A 21,514-nucleotide genomic window follows, 5' to 3' on the forward strand; every position below is an offset into this window, starting at 1 on the left:
ATATTGATCTCAACACTGGTACCGTTTACATTGGTGAAATCTTTCCTTGACTCCCCTTATTATCAGTTTCTACATTTTCAGATAGATGGTATCATAGGTTTTGTATTAATAAATTATTACAACAATAAATTTGATGATACCAACAAAGTAGTGGCATCAAACCTCCAGGATGATTTACAGATCTTCATAAACGATATAACATCTAGTTATACATTTAGTGTGGGCTGGAGACTTTAACATCGGGACGTTCCAGAACACTTTAGAAAAGATATGTGGATTTACTGATGATGGGGGAAATGCACAATCACATTTTATACATGACAATTATGGAGCCGTACTGAATGAAATAATATTTAGACATGACCTAGAATTGGTGGAACAAGATGGGGATAAGGGTACGAAGCTTCCAACGTTTATAGGAAGAGGGCATTTCTCAACAATTGACCATATACTAATTTCGAAGAGTAATACAGACATGATTGAATCTCTGAAGATCAAGCCAACTATCTATAGTGACTACTATCCTTTGTTATTTACTATGAGATTAGTTAAATCCTTTAACAGAGGAGAAAGATTAGCAATGAATATAGGGATAAAAAGGGAAAATGTAATTGCCATTAAATGGACTGGGGTAAATGAAGCAGATTTGATGACAAAAATTGTGACACAATATAGACAAGATATTTTAACATGTACAGAATATAATCAAAGTCCATTCGAGATCTTAGTATCCTTTAACCAGCTTAGTAATGCCATTGCAGGGAGCCTAGTGGCAACATCGGGGAACAAAAGGAGAGTAAAAGTGGGGTGGTTTGATCATAATTGTTCACTAGCAAGTCAGGAACTTAAACGAGTCCTGCAGGCTCGACCAACAAATAGGGAAGAAGTAATCATTAGACGCTCTAGCTACAAACATGCACTGAGGATTAGGAAGGCAGAATTGAGAGCTAGGGCATGGGATAATCTTGAGCAAGCAGCGGCACTGAGAGATAGTACCCTATTTTGGAAAACAATTAATCAACCATTCCTAAAAAATAGCGATGCACTCCAAATAACTGTACACGTTCCACCATCAGAATGGCTTTCCCATTTCAGCTTGATTTTTAACCCAGATCATCTGATTATGTACCCATTGAATACTGGGATAATTGAGCCACCCTTTCTGAAACAGGTTAGTCCAGGGGAAGTGAAATCTGCCATGGGAAGATGTCTGAAAGGGAAAGCACCGGGCCCCGATGGAGTGCCAGTAGATGCCTATCTGACATATATTGATCTATGGTCCCCGATTTTGACCCAAGTTTTTTTGAGTGCGTCAAAGGGATACATCTTAACATCATGGACTGAAAGCATAATTGTTCCTATTTTTAAAAAGGGGAATAGAGGTGACCCTAAATGTTACCGACCTATCTCCCTCCTAGACACTTCTGTCAAATTATTAGGGAGAGTACTCCTAGAAAGATTAGAGGTATGGGCAACTGACAATCACATACTTACAGAGGCTCAACTGGGATTTAGACCTGGGGTTGGCACCTTGGAACAATGTATAAATCTTAATTTAATAATAAGTAAATATACAATAGCAAAAAAGGGTCATGTGTTCCTCTGTTTTGCAGATCTTAGCAGCGCTTTTGACTTGGTGAACCACACAAAGCTGTGGAAAGTCTTAGTAGACCTGGGTGCGCCCCTAGATATAATTAACTTTTTGGCACAATTGTATAACCATTTAATAGCACGGGTGAGATATGGAAGAAATGGCGAGTGTACTCCAGGTTTTAGGATAGGGAGAGGGATACGTCAAGGCTGTGTCTTGACGCCCCTTCTATTTTCCCTTTATATAAATGGAGTAGATGCCCACCTAAAAAATATGGAAATCGATACCCCTAAAATAGGGGAATGTCCTATCCCAGTCCTTTTATATGCAGACGACACGGTATTGCTGTCACGAACTGCCAATGGGCTGCAGCGGTTGATGGAGGGCTTTGTAGATTTTATGGAGGCAAGAGATATGTTGCTGAATATGAACAAAACTGTTGTAATGACTTGTGGACAGGGAAAGGCCAGAAAGAAAATGTATTTTATCAAGGGTCATAAATGTGAAGAGGTGAATAGATTTACATATCTGGGTGTCCAGTTTTCTAATATGGGCCATTGGAAACAACATTTAGAAATTATTAAGATGAAGTATATTAGGACAATAGAGGCTGTCTTTAGATTTTCAAATAAAATTGGTAATAAACCCCTTAGGGAAATGCTGCAAATCTACAAAAGCAAATCAATTAGCAGCATTACATATGGTTTGGCACTTTGGGGCTCAATGCCCGAGATCCATTCATTACAAGTATTAGAGAACAAATTCCTCTGTAGACTACTTGCAGTGCCAAATACTACTTCCACACTAATGACACATAGGGTACTGGGCTGCTCTTATGTGGAGGACCTAATATATAACAATGCCTTATTGGCTTGGCACGGCATCTGGTCTAAAGAAGGGACTCGATTTACCCAAAATATTATCAAAGACTGCCTCACATTAGAATACCGGGATAGAATCCTATGGTTCATGCACCTAAAAGTTTTGCTGAAAGGCATAAATTTAGCACCAAATTTAGATGATCCAGGTATTATACTCCAATTTAGTAAAAAAGAAGTGAAAAATCAATTAATGGCATGGAGGGATAGTGATAGAACAAATAGAGAATGTAGGAAACCAACAGTCGCACTTCATATGACTGAAGTCAACGAGGTAATGCCAAATTATCTATTGATGGCTGTAAACACTCAAGATAGATTTTATTTAACTCGGATGCACTTTAGGATATTGCATTTTTTAGTAGCTTTTCCAAAGGTGAGGATGTGGAGCAAAAACCTACCGAAGTGCCCCTGTGCGGGACGATTTGCACAATCTACAATACACTTTATTATATCCTGTAAATTCTACCATGATATTAGGAAATATTTTTTAAAACCTTTATTTGTTATTAATAAACTATTTTATTGTAGTGAAGCTTTTAACTATTTATGTAAATTTGACACCAAAGAGAAATGTGATTCAGTGATAAAATTTATTTTATATGCTATAGAACAAAGGAAAAAAATGACACAGTTAGAAAACCTCTGGTATGAGTAATGAATAATGGCCCATTTGTTGCAGCGAAGGACCTTATTATTTATTTATCAGTAATGTTTTCAAATATTTTATTGTACATTATTATCCTTTTTAAAGAGTGTTGTATATTTTTTATGGAGTAAAATCCGAATAAAGATCGAATTGAATTGAATTGAGTGCCACCAGCAAGTGGAGTACAGATTGCAACTCGAACTGCCAAATATGGCTGTCAGGAGGGGTGCAGTAAAGCTGTCCAATGTTCCACAACATGCCCCATGTGCAAACCAAACCTTTATATCAATGTGCTGACATTTAGAACCTGAAACCGACCTTTTTATGTACTAGATAACAAATGTTTGGTTCATTTAGAATCGAAAACTTTATCCACATTTGGTTTGTTAGTTGCCTACACGGTGTACAGTGAAAAAAGAATATAAAATGTTGTGATCCAAAAAAAGTTGAATAAAACATAGAAGTATTGTTTTTGAGAAAAGGTTGAGTTCAAAATAAGCATGTGCTGCTTTTAAATATGTGCTTTTGCTTTTTTAACAATTAAAATATTATATAAAATAAATTAGGTAAATTTAACAAGAAGTGTTGTGAGTAAATGTTATTATACCTGAAGGGTTAGGGTATGGGGTGGAGACAGAATAAGGAATGTGAATATAGCTAGGGATGAGGTTAGGGATAATGCTAAGGACTAAAGTACAGGCTACGGACTGGATTCGAGTAAAGAAATTTGTTAAATTTAGAATAAGATGTGGGGTTAGTGTAAAGTAAGACTTAAGTGTTAGGTCAGGGGTCAGGATGAGGTTTACAATTAGGGATGAGAATAGGGTTGTTGTGATGGGTGGAGTTAGGATGGGGTTTATGGTTACTGTTAGGTTAAGCTTAAATATTAGGTGGGATGGTTGAAGGAAAGTTGTAAGGGTCAGAGATAGGCAAAGAGATGTGGTAAGTGTTAAAGGAATAGATTCAGAGTTAAAGTAGGACTAATTTATAAGGGTTAGGTTAAGGGTTACAAAATGGCAAAAGAACGCATGGTAAAATTCAACTGTTTTATCAATTTATTTTTTGTACAAGGAAGCACACACTTCTTCTTCTACAGTTTTTTCTTGTCGTTTTTTAAATGCACAATTTTACACGCGATCATAGACATGGCCTTAAGATTTTAAAGTCGAATTCAGCCAATTCTAACCACTGCAGCTCCAGTATCTATCTCTCTCTATCTATCTATCTATCTATCTATCTATCTATCTATCTATCTATCTATCTATCTATCTATCTATCATCTGTCTGTCTGCCTATCTATCTATCATCTGTATGCCTACCTATCTATCTATCTGTCTATCATCCGTCTGTCTGCCTATCTATCTATCTATCTATCTATCTATCTATCTATGGATCTGTCTGTCTGCCTATCTATCTATCTATCTATCTATCTATCGTCTGTCTGCCTATCTATCTGTCTATCTATCTATCTATCTATCTATCTATCTATCTATCATCTGTCTGTCTGCCTATCTATCTATCTATCGTCTGTCTGCCTATCTATCTGTCTATCTATCTATCCATCTCTCTATCAGTACAGCTATCAGTATTTTAATGTGCTAAACTATCAGTCTATATGCTCATGTATATAGAACTACACAGTTAGATGAATGTAGTTATCCTGCTGTTGACTATGTGTGCCCTCCTCCATCCCACAGCGTCTTAGAGATATCTTTGACCCCCTATGCATGAACTCTGGAGCAGTGATTCTTAACCTGTGGTCCTTGGACCCTGAGTGTCTGCGATGCCTACTCATGGGACCCCTGACTATTTAGAAAATTAAGCAGTGGCAGATTAATACTATATTTATGCACATAAAAAAGCACAATTGAACAATGACAATGTAAAACCAAAATTGAAATTGGGGGCTAAAAATTTAATTGGTATCATTACTGTGATCATGGGAGCAGCCCAAGTATACAAAAGGAATCTAGGGGCAGATTTATGAAAGGTGGCGCTGCACCTAGTGCAGGGACACTTTTCTTGCACCCCTTAGCGCCCCCCCTAATGCCACCATGTGTGCAATATATTTAAAATATGGCGCACCATGGCGGTAGTTAGGGAGCTAGCGTAATAATTTTTGCCGCTTTGCAGGACTGGCATCAAAAATGTTGACGCTAATCCTGCAAAGCACCCAGAGGCCCATTGAAACCAACGGCCTCCTTTTAACGCCCGCTTTGAGCAGGTGTTAAAAATCCCAGGAAAAATGAGGCAAAGAAATCTAACAGATTTCTTTGCGCCATTTTTTCGCCCCCCAATACCGCTGAAATGCCCACCCTTGCATAAATTATTCCCTGGTGCAGGCATAATGTGGCTGAAGGGGTTGCAAAATGGCGCAATGCAAACACTTTATAAATGTGGCGTGGTGTTTTTGGCCTTCCAGCGCCACACTAGCGTAAAAAAAATGACGCTACTGTGGCGCTGGAATGGTGTTAGGCCCTCTTAAATCTTGGCCCTAGTCTGGGTATTTGGTGATCTCAGTTGAAGCTCTGGCATATGGTGACAGAAAGAACGCATACATTTATAGCAAAAACACAAGACCAACATATTGCTTTGCCTTTAATCACCTTGTCTTTTAAAAATAAAAATACATTAGAAATGTTCCAGCTTTCTCATTAAAATTTCAATTTCGATTTTTGTGTATGTTTTTGTTTGTGAATTAAAACAATATTTCATAAGTGGTGTATTTCTTTGCTGTACGCCTGTTTCTGTATTTTTGTGTATTATTTTGAGGTTTAAATTATTGAAATTGCTTAGGATGCGGTACCCACCATCCAGTACTGGTTCATAGGGTTCCGCAGAAGACAAAAGGCTAAGAACCGCTGCTCCAGTCCTGGGGTCTTCAACAGGCGTATGAAGCGCTATACAAGTGGTAGAGAGCCTCCCTTGCTCCCACTTACCCGCCTTCTAGGCGCCTGCTGGCTCTTGTTGCAACGTTACTGATATATTCCGACACGTTCTGTACTAGGAGTAACGCCCTGTACTGGGAGTAGCAGTAACGTGCATTCCTTAGAAATGATCACGTTATACGACATGAGTCAGATTCCATTTCCGGCGCCTGATGCTCTGATGTGCAGTGTCTCTGATTATCTCATACATCCTTACTAAAGATAGACCAGGAGGTGCTGTTCAACTTTTCACCCAGTTCCAAGAAGTAGAGAGAATTCTTCTGTGACTGCGTCACTGTGGTTGGAAGATATGCACCGAGGCCCCGGGTCTTGTCTGTGCCTGCCCTGCCCTGGGGACCACTCTGACGCCACACAGGCCTGAATCCGAGCCCCTCCCACGGCCCATCCCAACCCCGGCCCACAACACCTCTTTAATGCGCGGAGCTCAGTGGCAGTGCGCGAGCGGCACTGACTACAAGAGCACGTGCTTGACCCATCACCTGTGACCTGCTCAAAAGCTGTCCGCCTGCTCTGTCAAAAACTCTGGAAACCGGCTCTGCCCCTGTCCACCACATGACCTGCACCCGTCTAAGGCCCATCACAGGACCCCTGAAAGCGGCTCTGCCCCTGTCCACCACCTGCTGTACACCCGTCTAATGCCCATCTCAGGACCCTGGACACCTGTGTGAACCTGTCTAAGGCCCGGCTCAGGATCCCGGCACGGCTCTATATCTGTCCACCACCTGCTCTGCACCTGTCTAAGGCCCATCTCAGGACCCTGGACACCTGCTGGGAACCTGTCTAAGGGTCATCTCAGGACCCTGGACACCTGCTGGGAACCTGTCTAAGGCTCATCTCAGGACCCTGGACACCTGTTCTGGCCCTCTCCACCACCTGCTCTGCACCTGTCTAAGGCCCATCTCAGGACCCGGCATCTCCTGTGCACCTCTCTAAGGCCCATTTCAGGACCACTGGACCTGCCGTGCACCTGCCTACGGCATATCTGAGAACATTTGGAATTATTCCTCTGTGCACCCACTATGCTCGTGCTCCTGGGAGCCCTGCTGACCCTGGCGGCCTCGTCTGAGGCGGTCCCGTGCCCCGACTACTGTGAAGGTAAGTCGAGTCCGCTGCTCGGCCTGTTTCAAGGCAGGAAGGCGGGATCCATGAGCAGAAGGTCTTCTGGCTGCCAGGGAGGCAGGGCCATGTATACAAGCACAGTTTTCCTTAGTCACAGAATGGGTAAAACTGTTTGATACGTCTGGCTCATGGCCCCTTATTCTTAGGCAATATAGCTCCTGTGTACCAAAATGGCCTATCCTTTCAGCGCTTTAGGGTATTAGTTTGTCTATCAATCTGTCCAGCTGCCCTTCTGTCCTTGTATATCTATCTATCTATCTATCTATCTATCTATCTATCTATCTATCTATCTATCTATCTACCTACCTATCTGCTGATATCTATCTATCTATCTATCTATCTATCTATCTATCTATCTATCTATCTATCTATCTATCTATCTATCTATCTATCTATCTGTCTATCTATCTGTCTGTCTGTCTGTCTGTCTGTCTGTCTGTCTGTCTGTCTGTCTGTCTTTCTATCTATCTACCGATCTATCTATCTATCTATCTATCTATCTATCTATCTATCTATCTATCTATCTATCTATCTATCTATCTATCTATCTATCTACCTATCTACCTGCCTATCTGTCTATCAGCGCAGCTACCAGGATGTCAGTGTGCCAAACTGCCTGTCTGTGTGATCCTGTATCTAAAACGACATAGCTACATGAGTGCAGTTTGTCTGTCTGTCTGCACATCTATCCATCTATCTGCCGCCTGAATCTCACTACTCCTCACATTATAACTATAGAATGCAGATACGAAGCTATATAGAATGCAAATGAGCAGAGTGCGGCGTGGCATTCATCACTATATTTGAGTGTGGGGGGGACCGTGCGTCATGAAAGGCGAGGGGGGTGGTCATGGCGCCCCTCGCTCTCTCACAGCAGTAATATTACTCTCAATAAGTATTCATGCCTGGAGGAACTCCCTGCTGGGATTTCAGTTGTAGATGTTGTAAAGGAAGGAATGTGACTAGCCCCGCAGCTCAGGGGGTGGTTACACGTGTGCAGTGGGATACAACCTCCTAAAACAGGCCGTGTGAGGACGGACCCGGATGTTTTTGCATTTCATGGTCCAGACACACTCTCGCTTCCCCATTGCCCTTTGTTTAGTCGGCATTCGGTTCGGGAAAAGTAACCTAAAGTTTCGGTTAATATTTTGCGCTATAATTCGAAAAATAATTCCCAGTATTTATTCTCAATGAAATCTTGTGATTTCATCGTGCTGCTATGTGACCATCATGACGTCATCAGGATATGTTATACACACTGATGTTACAGTCAGCGCCATCTTATAAAGCGCCAACTGATCTTCTTACATTTGGTATCACTTGCCATTTAAGATTTTGTTTACAAAGACATCTTAAGGGGGGATTTCACCTGGTTTTGAGAATACAGCCCTAATTATGTTAGGGGGTTTCTAACATCCAGAGCTGCCTTATGGTACTACCGCAGGCGTCCATAAGAGGGCAATAGATTGCAACAAATGACCTCAAAACGTATTTATCTACTAACATTGTTATTGTTGCAGGGATGCAGCATTTATAAGAGCACGCGCAGTTATTAGTATGACGTCACACTGAATTTGGTCGTCCGGAAATAGCATTCCAAATATTTATGGGTTTCCATCGCAGACCACCACCTCTGTGGTGGAGGCTTTATGGCGACGGGGTGTCAGTTTGGCAGGAAATGTGCCTTTGATAAGTGGCTGTGTCAGCCGTGGTGCATTGTGGGTTAGAAGGTAGAGGGCTTGTCCATGGGGGTTTATTCATCTTCTCATTCAAGTGCTTGCCCATTGCCTGGAAGATGTATATACCTAGGGGCATATTGACGAGCCCCTTGCATCGTTGTGCGTCACGTTTTGTGATGCAAAAGTGGTGCAAACCTTGAGCTCGTATCTATAAGGCTACGCAAAGCCGCTGTGCATGGCTTCGAAAGGCCTCACAGATGTGGAGTAAGGCAAGGTAGTGCAAATCGCAGTGTTGTCTTACACTGCGTAAGGGAGGCATTGCATGGGCGTTGCGGTGGGTGTTCCCATGCAACTCCCATGGATTTTGATGCACCCCCAGATTTACAAGAGCTTCTAAACCTGGGGCTGCGCCAAAACCTTACGCCTCCCCAGGGGAAGTACAACGAAGAGGAACATCTTTACCGTTTTTTTTCCTCTTTCACAGATAGAGATAAAAAGCCTCCCAGGATTGTTTTGGTGCAGGAAGGTGCCCCGTCTTGCACAAAACTAATCCTGCCTACAAAGCAGACATGTTTCCACCATAGGTGCAAGGGTGCATGCATTGATGCTAGGCTGCCAAAGCGGTGCCAATGTAGTGGTAAAGGACACAAATGCGCCGTTTTCCTTAAATGCGGCACATTCCTGCTTTTTCCCTTCAACACATGGCGGCACAGCTAGGAGACTTGCTGCGCTGCCCTGCGTCAAAAGCGCATAAATATGGGCCCTATGGCCTGATTTAAGGAAAGTGGTGCTGCCCTCAGTGCAGCGCCACTTTACTTGTGCCACTTAGTGCCCCCCTAAACCCACCATGTGTGCGCCGTATCTAAGATATGGCACCCCATTGCGGTAGTTAGGGGAACTCGCTTCAACATTTTTGACGCTAGTTCGGAGCTTTGGATATAACCAGGCCAAATGAATTGTGAGTGGAGGAAGACATTATGCAGCAGATGATAAATTATGCTGCAAGTGCGGCAAAATACAAATTATGTGGAAATGCATCAGCCACAGAATCACATAATTCCAGTGGCCCTGCATATAACACAGCCATGTTATTGTGATTCACAAAGCGCATGGCTGCCCCTAAAATCTTTCCCGGCGCTAGCATAACAGACCGAGGCATACCATGCAGAATTAAAATAGCCAGGTCTTCAACTGCTTGCGAAAACTCTCAGTCGAAGTAGAAAGGAAGGCAGAGAGCTCCGGGAGGGGTGGTGGGGGTTGGGAGGAAAGGAAGTCAGGTAGGCGGGTGGAGGCAATATTGATGCTCAAGCTGGCCCCTGATGTAGAATGTCATTTACTTATGCTCTGAAGGTTTAGAGTGAAGGTTCTTTCTTAACGGAGATGGGCACAGAGTTTCAGAGCGACCAGAGGCAAAAAGTAATTTTGCCTGCGGCTCCAAAAATCCTTGCATCGGAGTATTAACCTTATACTCAAACTTCTCTGAAGTTGATTACCTTTCATTTGCCTGTCACAGCTGAAGGGCCGGTGGGATGTGTAGTTCCCATCATGGGCACCAGCTTATAAGGGCTTGCAGGTCATAGGCAGCCCCAATAATTTATAAGAAGTGCCTAGGGGTTGGGCCAGGACCTTTAAGGCTGTTTACTGATTGAGCATGCTCGAGGCTCACGCAGTGTCTTCTTTCAGACAGACAAGGTGTGAGAGTTGTCAGTCTGACGTGGGGCATCAGACTTATGAGGACAAAATTCAAGGCACTTTCTAAATTCTCATACTTATAGCCTGGAACCATAACATTCAGAGTAGAACAACAACTTTGCTTATTGAAACCTGCCCATTTTAAGGGCCCCCTTGTTCATATATCACCACCTTGACTCATTCATGCGGTTAACCTCGTCAATACGTGGAAAATGAACCTCTGAAATATTGCTAAGTTTTTACCTCACCTGTGGATAAGGGTGTGAAAATTTTTCCAGTGATGAAATGGCATTCACTTATGATTGCCAACTATTTTTTTGGGGAGGGGTGGGTATGGGTCTCTGCTTTCTGGTATTTTTCATAGACCCTCATGCATTTGTGTAAAGGCATCTTGTGGGACATGTTCTGTATGTCGCCTCCATGGCACTACTTATATGGCCCGGGCCCCACCAATAATATGGCGCCTACTGTCCCCAAGTGAATGTGGCTTCAGACTCATCACCCCTGCTATCGATAGTTATGCTCGTCTGATGACATGATGCACACTCCCACGTGCTGATGTGCCCCCTGAAGAGCCTAGGCCAGCAGGTGTCTCTAACCAGTAGCTTGTGAGCTACTAGTAGCTCTCGAGCTACCCATAAGTAGCTCTCCTGTGTGCGGCCCAGCCTACAAAAACTGAAAAGTGTATATTTAAAACAAATATTTTAACTTGTCTGATGAGGTCAGTATTACAATTCTAATGATATTCGTAGCTCTGGATGATTTTCATTGAACATAAGTAGCTTTTACTTCAAAAAAGTTGGAGATCCCTGGCCTAGAGGTTCCTTGCCCCCTCCCTCCACTGGAGCAGTAAATTGCAAGTCCCAATAGGTACCGGAAGTTTTTTCATTTTTTTCCATTGTGTAATTGTCAAGACATATATATTCTGACCAGGTGCGTTTATCTCCTGTGCAGTATGGAGTAACCCAGCCCGAGCCAAACGGCCTCCTCTGAACTGCTCTGGATTTCTATTGTCAAAAAGGTGCATTAGTCACACCTGTTCACAAGTGAGTGGTAGATGACGAACCAATTAATCTACCAGAAATACCACATTCCCGTACCTCTGGGCCGACCCTCTTGGCACTTTAAGAACAATTGGTTTCAGGGAGAATGGGTTCGATTACTCATGTCTGTGTAATTTCACCACTGATGTCACAGGTGAGATATTGTTCTAATGGAGGGGTCTGTGCCCCTAGCAGTCTCAGACACTGCGCTGTCATACGGATCCATGCCCCTATTGCCTAATACACTGAGGTCTCATGAGGAGCTGTGTCCCTACAGCTCTAGTACACTGAGGTCTCATGAGGATCTGGTGTGCCCCTGTATTCTCAAACACTAGGTGCCTGATTTAGAGTTTGGCAAAGGGGTTACTCTGTCACAAATGTGATGGATATCCTGTCCGCTGTGTTACAAGTTCTATAGGCTAAAATAGAATTGCTAAACTCTAAATCAGCCCCTTCATCTCCTGGAGAGCTGTGGCTATGGCAGCCTCTTACATCGAGGTCTCATTGAAATCTTTGGCCCTGCAGTCCAATAGACTATGATCTCATGTGAATATGTGCCTCCTGCACTCTCACACATGTAGTCTTATGGGGATCTGTCTTATGTGGCTCGGTCTCACTGGCCGTCTCATCCACCGAGGTCTCATGGGAATCTGTGCCCCTGCAGTCTCACGCGCTGTGGAATCTGGCGTTATCTTATTACATTTTATGTGTCATTTTCAAATGGGAACAGGTATCCAGTTCATATTTGAGGTCTTTGGAATTGTAATGAAAAATCCTAAGTTATAGTGATGTCAGATTTTAAATTACAGTTTTGGCATTTTCATGCTTTAGCCATTTGGTGCCTGCAGCCTGTTTCTGCATCACATTACTTGGTTGGGGGGAATTTCGGCTTTTGTGTATTCCTCCTAGACAGCCGCACACAATGGGGAGCTTAGGTGCTCCTGGATGGGTCACCACTGGCAGGATGTGATGGAGGAGCTAGACCCATCCCCACGTACATTTAAATTGCCTGTGTCCATGGCGCCATCCATGTTGGTAGTTGTACTTCAATCAATCAATCAATCAATCAATCAATCAGTATTTTTAGAGTGAAGACTGTCTTGCTACTCTGTTAATCCACCTTGTGCATTATGCAATCACAGTAAATTCACGCACAGCAATTCTCTCTTTATTTCTAGTGGTTTCCAGCGTATTCCAACCAAACGTCTCAGTGAACTTCAGCGATGCCCAGCTTGTTTGCGAATGCTACAAAGCTGACCTGGCAAACCTGGAGCAAGTCACCAGAATGCACAATCACAGCTACCAGTCATGCAGGTAAGAGCAGCACCTACTCATTAGGGCAGATCTCACCACCTTCATTACATCTACAGGAAGATGAAAGAATCCAAAGAGAAAAGAGCTGGGGTGTCCCAGAGAAGGGAGAACTGGACAGACCTCTCTCTAAAGCAGACACCTGGCATGTTACACTTTTTATTTTTCATTAAATCGAATAAACTAGAACCACACCATATCTTTTCCCCAATCAGATTGCTTGCATTAGGTTCTATAACTACAGTTTTTTTTGCCTTCTGTAGTCATCAGATTGTGAACTTTGCGTCTGGCAAGTAGTTTGTCTGTGTCACTGTCCTACCCTAGAAAATATTTTAACACCAGCTCATGATGCACTCAGCAGGGTCTGGGAAGGGAGTGGTGTATCTTTCCTAATATTACTTAAAAATAGGGGTAAAGATTTGGTCTGCTGCATTACATCCCAAATACACTGACAAAATAAAAACATGTGGGGCAGGTTGCTTTGAAATGTAAATACATGACTATCTTTGGCTGCGGTACAGCTCTGACTGCAATTTATTCACAGCACAGCAGATAATTATTGTATGTGTCTGTAAGAAAATTATGTTCTGCTCTCGTAGGGCTGCATGAACTGAGGAACCTAAAGCTCATTTCATCTTGACAGCAGTCCTTCGGCACACCCTCATATTGCAGGGTGTTTTGCCATGTGCTGGGGAAAGGGCCCAATGAATTAAATACTGTGGGGCCTAGGAGAAGGTCAGTCCTTTGTGAATGGGGACGCAAAACATTTTTCTGAGCAGGCAATAGTTCCATGGACCACTGCCTACTCTGAAAAAAAACGAAAAGAAAACTTTTAATTTTTTTTGTAATGCATCCCGTTTTCCTTTGAGGAAAACGGGCTGCATTAGAGAAAAAAAACTGCTTTATTTAAAAAGCAGTCACAGGCATGGTGGTCTGCCGTCCCAGGCAGGCTGCCATTCGTGTGAGTGCGGCCATTCCCAATGGGGTTGCAAATTGTGACCTGCCTCATGAATATTGATGAGGTAGGTCTTTGCGACCCCATTGGAAATTGCTAACAGTGTGCTTAACACTGCTGTACATTTTGTTTTGCGATTCCTAAACAGATCGTAAATTATGAGTCGCAAAACAAAAATTTGTACATCTGGCGCCAGGTTCTTTATTGGAATAGTGTAGATGTAACCAGGTGCCTCCAGGCGACTAGGGCTGGATGGCTGGAGATTCCCACCCTAGGGTTGGGAAAGGCAGGACTGAGAGGTCAGCACATTTGTGCTGCAGCACAAGGCAAGGAAGGACCTGCAAAACAATATAACCTGGCCCTAACACAAAAAATAGCACTTAAGGCTGGGAGAAGCAGGCCCTGACAACATCCTACGATGAGAGAACGCCATGCTGCTGCCTTCTTAGGGCAGTGTCGCTAGTCCGGGTACGTGCACAGAGGGGCGGCGCGAGAGTGTAGGCATGGACATCATTTAGAGGTCACCAGGGGTCGTAGCTGCGACACCTGGCTTGTACCCTGCGACCCCTGGCCTTAGAGGAGGAAAATCAGAGCAAGGAACACAACGTCAGCTCCACTTTCTTTGTTTTCTGTCAATTTTATATGACACTCATAGTGAATAATATTTTATTATTCACTATTAGTGTAATATTGAAACAATTAAAATTTGCTGGCATATGACCCTCCCTGGCAGCTGAGGTAAGTAAAAAAGATTTTAAATGTATGTTGTGTGCGTGCTTTCAGGGGAGAGTGTGTTTAAGTGAGTGTGAATGTGTGTATGTGTAAATGTGTGTGTAAATGCAAGCATGCGTGTGTCAGTGAAAGTAAAGGTGAAATGGCGTGTGATGGCACCTCCCTACCCCTGGCAGCTTGCTGACTTGACCTTCATGAGTGTAGACCAGCAGTCTGCTGGAGATTCAAGAGCTGACCATGTGGTGTGCAGGCGGTCTGGCGGCCTAAGTGACCCACCCTGTCAGGAGGCCTAGAAGCTTCCCCAGGAAAAAGATCACAAGATTAATTTAAGATTTACAAGATTAACATAATTACAAGTTACATGAAGATGTATTCACCACCAGCAGTGACGATACATTGATGGAACAGTGACGCTACATTAAAAAAATCTAGAACAGCAGAAAGCAAAGTTGTGCGCTTTATGTTCAGATGAGGAGACTTTCGTTGGCGTGATTTGACCCCTTTCTCTTTCCTTAGCTGGGCCTGGGTGAAGGAGCAGAAGATGGTGATGCTGCGCAATGAAGTGGACAACAAGTGCGGCAACTCCTCCACAGGGGTCCTCCACAAAGCCCCCTGTGTGCACATCGGGGCACAGAGCGCCGTCTGCTTCAAACGCAACGGTGAGTGAGTGGACGACGGACTACCCACATACCTGTTGACCATTTCCGGTTCACAGCAACTCCATCTAGACTCCTGTTGTGTCACCTTTTGACCACTTCCTGGTCCTTCTTTCTCATGGTATTGATGTCATTGTCCTAAGAGTAGCATCTTTTCGTTGCCTTGCCATCCATCATTGGTTCTGACCATAGAGTGCATAATAACACCAATCACAAAGTAATCAAAGACATTTATCACAAATCACTCATATGATAAAATAACACGTAGCTGTCATTAGGCATGGCCCAGTAAATATTGTGACGTAAATTGGACCTGATGAAATCTGACTCCGCTAGGTCGACATTTAGAAGTCACGATAAATATCACCCAATTTGGCAAGTAACATGCAGTTTTTGGGTCTTAACGGACCAAAAGATGCACGTTCCGGTAAATACAGAGCATTTTTCCACAAAAAAATATCTCAGATTTGACTGGCTGATATATATATATATATATATTTTTCTTTCTTTGATCCTCATTTACCTTCTGTTGCTTTACTTCAAAGGTGGGGGGCGGGGAGATAGAGATCTTACCAATTGCTCGTAGCCCGTCTCCAACATATCGCCCCGTCTAAGAATTTATACCACCTAAACTGAGTTATAAAGTATAGCGGCAACCTTGGAAGTATATATAATCATAGGATCATACAGAGCCTTACATATCCATACCTTCACCAATCCCCAACCATTGTTTCAATGGATTCCCAAACCTCATTTTCTTACAATCCCTACCTGTGTCTAACTTAAAATTATATATTAAGGAGTCCTTCCAGTCTGCAAATGTAGGAGGGGCAGCACTAATCCATTTTCTACATATCTCCCTTCTTGCCACAAGCATCATATAAAATAACAGTTTAGATCCATCTCTGTTCATCTTCTGTGGATCATACAGACATCCAAAAATCACTACTGGGATGCTTACCTTAGGACTTGTGGGGAGTATTTCATTGATTGATTCACCCACCTCTTGCCAAAACTTGCTAAGGGCATTCTACAAAGATATGTAGATCATCTGCTGATGCTGATCTGCAGTTCTTGCATCTAACCGTATTACCCTGGTTCAGCCTTGAGAGCTTTGCTGGTGTCCAGAAAACTCTGTGGATGGAGAACAGATGATTTCTTCTTAGCTCAGCAGGTTTAACAGCATTATATAAAAGTGTAGTAGATACTGGCCAAAGGCTTTTTTGACGAGGCTCCGGCAAGCGCTCTTTTCATAATTCTTCCGGGAGGGTAAATTCGCTGTCCACAATGTCCACAATCAGCCAATACCATCTAGCCACTTCTTTCTTCGACAGACTATCTAAATGCAGCTTATCCTCCAAATTATTAGGGCTCTCCACTTCCTCAGTTAAATTCCTTGCTCAACTTTTTATCTGGAGATATTTAAATTTGGACAGCCTTCCATCTACCTCCGCATTAAGATTTGCAAACGACTTAACTTCTCTGTTGTAACAAAGTTGCCCCCACTGCGATAATCCTGCCTCTTTCAATGGAGTTGCCAAAACATCTTTAGTCCATTCCGGCAAACCGGGCGAATCCTAAACCGGAGCATACTCGCTGTAATACGGCAAGTTTGTGGCCCTCCTAACCACATACCAAAGTTTTGCCAGGTCATGTAACACCTTAAATCAAATTTTCTTGAAGAACCTGGGGTCTCCAAACTTTAAAAAAAATAATTCAGCAGCACATTTCCCTCCATCATAGCTATCAGTATCTGCCCCAGCTCCGAACGATCTGGTTGGTTAAAAATCTCCTTACATTTTTCAACAGAAAAGCCCATGTACAATATTGCAAATCCGGTACCGCCAAACCTCCTTTTTCTTTCTTCCTTCTCAATTTTTTCCACGATATACGAACAGCTTTAGATGCCCAAATAAAACTACTAATTTTCCCTTGGAGGTTCCTTAAGGAATCCTTGTTGTGCATCAATGGTAATGAATTAAAAGTAAAAGTAAGTTTGGGTACAATCACCATCTTGATTACATTAGCCCGACCTATAATAGTTAATGGGAGGTTTAACCATTTCTTCATTATCTGATCTACCTCTCTCATTACCCTGCTAAGATTTGCTTCTGCTATTTTACATATGTCATGCGTTATAGTGATCCCTAAATATTTAACCTCCTCCTTTTTACTTGTAAGACTGTTTACTTCCATATTCCACGCCATGATCTCAGTCTTTTGATTGTTAACTGCATAGCCTGAGATTCCCCCAAATTCTACCATCAGTTCTTCCAAAGCTGGTTTAGCCTAACTTAAATGAGAAGTATAAATCAGTAAATCGTCTGCATATAAAGAAACTTTCCTAGCTAAGTTCCCACACACAAATGGGGGAATTCTCATATTGCTTCTAATTCTACTAGCCAATGCCTCAATATAGAGATCAAAAAGTAATGGAGATAACGGACACCCCTGTCTCGTTCCTCTTTCTGTCTTAAAGGGGGGTTAAGAGAGCCATTAACCAAAATTCTTGCACTAGGATCATGGTAAATTCTTTGTAATGCTCTAATAAAATTTAGATTCTAAAGTTTGCATACCATGGTCAAATAGCACCAATTAACTCTATCAAATACCTTTGTTGCATCCACCATTACCACTGCAAAGGGGGCTCGCTAAGTAGTAGCTAAATCAATCGATCCTAGCAGATCATATATCAGTTCATGCATATATCTCCCTTTTAGAAACCGTTTCTGATCCGTATGTATGAGCTTCCCCATAACAACCCCTAATCTATCTGCTAAAACTTTAGCAAAAATTTTATAATCACAATTTAAAAGTGATATTGGGCGATATGATTCACAATTCCTGAGGTCTTTACCTGGCTTTAGAAGTAAAGTAATAATAGCTTCTTTCCAAGAGGGGGGGAGGCTCTCATTACCCTCTATAATGTTATTACATAGCTCTCTTACAAATTCCATAATACTACTTCCCAGTGCTCTATAAATTTCAATGGGTAATCCATCTGGTCCTGGCGTTTTCCCCAATTTACCTGAATGAATGGCCTGCTCTATTTCTATCCCCTTAATCGTCCCATTAACCACCTTATTTTCGTCCTCACTTAAAGCAGCCAGCTATAATCTCCCAAACCATCTCTTCATTGACTCAAATGGAACTTCTAACTCCTCTGTATATAGTTCCTTGAAAAAATTAAAGAAACTTTCTTCCACCTCTTTCGTACCTTTCCTGACCTCTCCTAAAATTCCATCTCGGATTTCTGCCACCCTATTTCTTACTGTATCTGTTTTTATTTTCCAAGCCAACATTTTGCCACTGTTTTCACCATTCTCAATATGGGCCACCTTATTAGCCTCGCATCACAGTCTAATCCTTTTATCTATAACCACTGCCAATTCCAAACAGGCCTCCTGTCCTTGTTTATATAGCTGGTCAACTTCTCCTTCTTCAAGGTCCGTGCATATCTATCTCTCCTCAGACTGTCGTATTTAACTTTCTAACCTGCTTATTTCTTCATTATATATGTTCCTCCTATATGAGGCTATCCTAATCAGCCGCCCACTCAAAAAAGCTTTAAAGGTATCCCACACTATTGCTAGCGGGGATAAACCTTTGTTCACTTGAAAACATTCTTCTGCTTCTGTCCGCAACTCCACAACAACCTCTTCCTCTAGTAGTAGTGTTCTGTCTAAAGCCCACCTTCTTTCTCTCCTATTTACCGGCCACCTATACTTCAGACTAAAAGCAGAATGATCTGAAAAATGGGCCCGATATGTGTTACTTCCTCGACATAATCTTTTAGTCTACTATCTATTAAATAATAGTCAATCCTAGACTGATATCTATACTTTTTATTGTTATAGGAATAGCCTCTCTCAGACCCCTTCTTTTCTCTCCGAACATCATATAATCCCATTTGGGCCATCATTACTCGTAATTGACCTTGCATTTTCTCATTCACTCTTGACCTACTACTCGAGGATTTGTCTAACTCATAATTCAATACGACATTGAAGTCTCCCGCCCATATTATATGGTCCGAACATTGCAGTAGAAGATGTGATAATTCTCTCAATGGACCTATATCATCTCTATTAGGACTATAATATCCCACCAACGTAAAAGCAAAATCATAAGCAAGCAGTTTCCCCACCACCCATCTCCCGGATTTATCTATAGGGCCCTCAGCAAAGGTGATATTAACATGATTCTTGATTAAAATAGCCACACCCTTACTGCCTCCCATACAAACAGAACTGGCTATCTGCTGTACCCATCTACATGGCTTAAAAACTTCAAGGCATTCTTCCTTACAAAGATGAGTTTCCTGTAAAATCAACACATCAAACGGGGCATCCTTTAAATACTGCAGCAACCTCTTCTGTCTACTCTTTACCCAAAGGCCATTGATATTCCAAGACAGGAGTTTCAAATCTCTCAACGCCATCCTTCCAAATGGGGCCCGAGTCTCCCCTTGCAGCCCTCCCACTTCCTCTCTTCCCACATCATCGAGGATCTTTTTTCCCCTTTTTTTCCCATTATGCTCCCCACCCAGTGCTCCCCTTCACCCCCCCTCACCCATCCCATCCCTATACCTCCCAGGGGAACCCACCCAATCTTGTTGAATCTGGCGATGGCGCCAGAGGAGGGCTGCCATGCCAGGGCATCTTCCCAGTAACCAAACCACCCTAACCGTAAAAAGAAGGCTTAAGCCAAACCATTTCCCTTCTCTGTTTTCTTAATCAGGTAACCTACCTCCTTCCAATCCGTGAAATTATACATTTCATTATTCATCATTACTCTTAAAGATGCCGGAAACCTTAACTGAGCTGTTGCTCCAAGTTTTTTTAATATATCAATTCTTTTCCCCAGCTCCTATTGTTTATTTCGAGTAACAGACGCTAAGTCTGTTAGTCTCAAAAGGGGTCCCATCCACTAACAGTGATTTCTTTTTTAATGCAATGCCAGAATACGGTCTTTCATCGCATATGTATGAAAATAAACCAAGATCTCTCTTGGTTTATCCCTATTAGGGAGCATTTTCGCCGGGACCTCATGCACCCTTTGGATATCTTTTGCAATGCCATCCTCCAGTTACTCAATTAGTCATACTACAAAACCTTTTAAATCATCTCCTCCCAATCCCTCGGGATCTCTAAGAAACCTCAAATTGTTTCTCCTCTGATTATTTTCCAAGGACTCCATCTTGGCCACTACCCCCACTTTGCTTTCTTTCAAATTATTAATTTGCCCTTTATTTTCTTCCACCACTGTTCTCAAATCATCAACCTCCTCCTCCAGAGCAGCTGTCCAACCCGTGAGCTCATCTATTTTTTTACCAAGATCTTCACAAAGATTTATAATCTCCACCTGACTCGTTTTAGAAGTGTCAAAACCATCCCTCAGGTCCATGGACAATGCCTTAAGCATGCTTGTGATGGAGTGATTGGGCAAAGTTTCGTGATTTTCACCTAGGGACTGCGCATCCCCTTGACTGACCTCTCGCCCTTCACCCAATTCCCCTTGGTTCTCCAGGAATACTTTCGGGGAGGAATATTGCTCTGTACCTACATTATCTACCAAGATATCAGAGACTCCGTCTTCACTACTAGCAAGGGGTAATACTTTATCTGTATTTCACATTCTCTCATTCCAGTCAACATATTTGGGGATCCTGGTAGAAAGTAAGTCCTTACTGATGGAGTAACTCTCACTTGCCTGTTATTTGCAGCCCCCAGACTACTAAGGGTCAATTTCCTTTTATTATTGTTACTAATTTGCTCCTCCTTATTCCTCACCCTGGTCTGCTTCTGAAGAGATTCAAAATCCTTTACTTCTGCCCTTTTCCTAACCCGTTTAGCACTCCGCAGGGAGTAGGCTATATGAGCAATACGATTTTTAGATACCGCCTTCCCTCCTTCCTTTTTAGCCACAACCGCCCCTCCTGCCCCATCCACCATGTGAACTGGATAAACTTCCATACCATTTAATTGTAGAACAACTTCCTTAAAACATGCTGTACCTCCAACTCCTCGAATTCCCTGCGAATCTCTTACTGTAGATATAAAAAAATGCTCCTCACTGCCTCCTGGAAATCTTCCTCCTTTTGTGGCTCCTCTTGTACCTGTACTGGCTCTGCCACTGTTTCCCCGGATGGTAACTTGTGCTGCCGCCTCCCTCACACGCAACACCTCCATGGAGGTTCGCAGCAGCGGGGCGACCCGCGTTGATCCTCGATTTCCTCGCGTCCCCTCCAACGCAACTACC

General features: G+C 42.7%; 1 protein-coding gene across 1 annotated transcript in view; it reads left to right on the forward strand.

Annotated features, from left to right (window-relative positions):
• The first annotated feature begins 6,479 nt into the window (after positions 1-6,479).
• Positions 6,480-21,514, forward strand: part of LOC138283785 (uncharacterized) — a 56,186-nt gene continuing 41,151 nt past the window's right edge. The window contains exons 1-3 of the mRNA XM_069221866.1: positions 6,480-7,161; positions 12,778-12,913; positions 15,114-15,256. Of these exons, the coding sequence (XP_069077967.1) occupies positions 7,086-7,161; positions 12,778-12,913; positions 15,114-15,256 (355 nt within the window). The 5' untranslated portion in view covers positions 6,480-7,085. The remainder of the gene's footprint in view (positions 7,162-12,777; positions 12,914-15,113; positions 15,257-21,514) is intronic.

This window comes from Pleurodeles waltl, chromosome 3_1, assembly GCF_031143425.1.
Source record: "Pleurodeles waltl isolate 20211129_DDA chromosome 3_1, aPleWal1.hap1.20221129, whole genome shotgun sequence".
NCBI lineage: Eukaryota > Metazoa > Chordata > Amphibia > Caudata > Salamandridae > Pleurodeles > Pleurodeles waltl.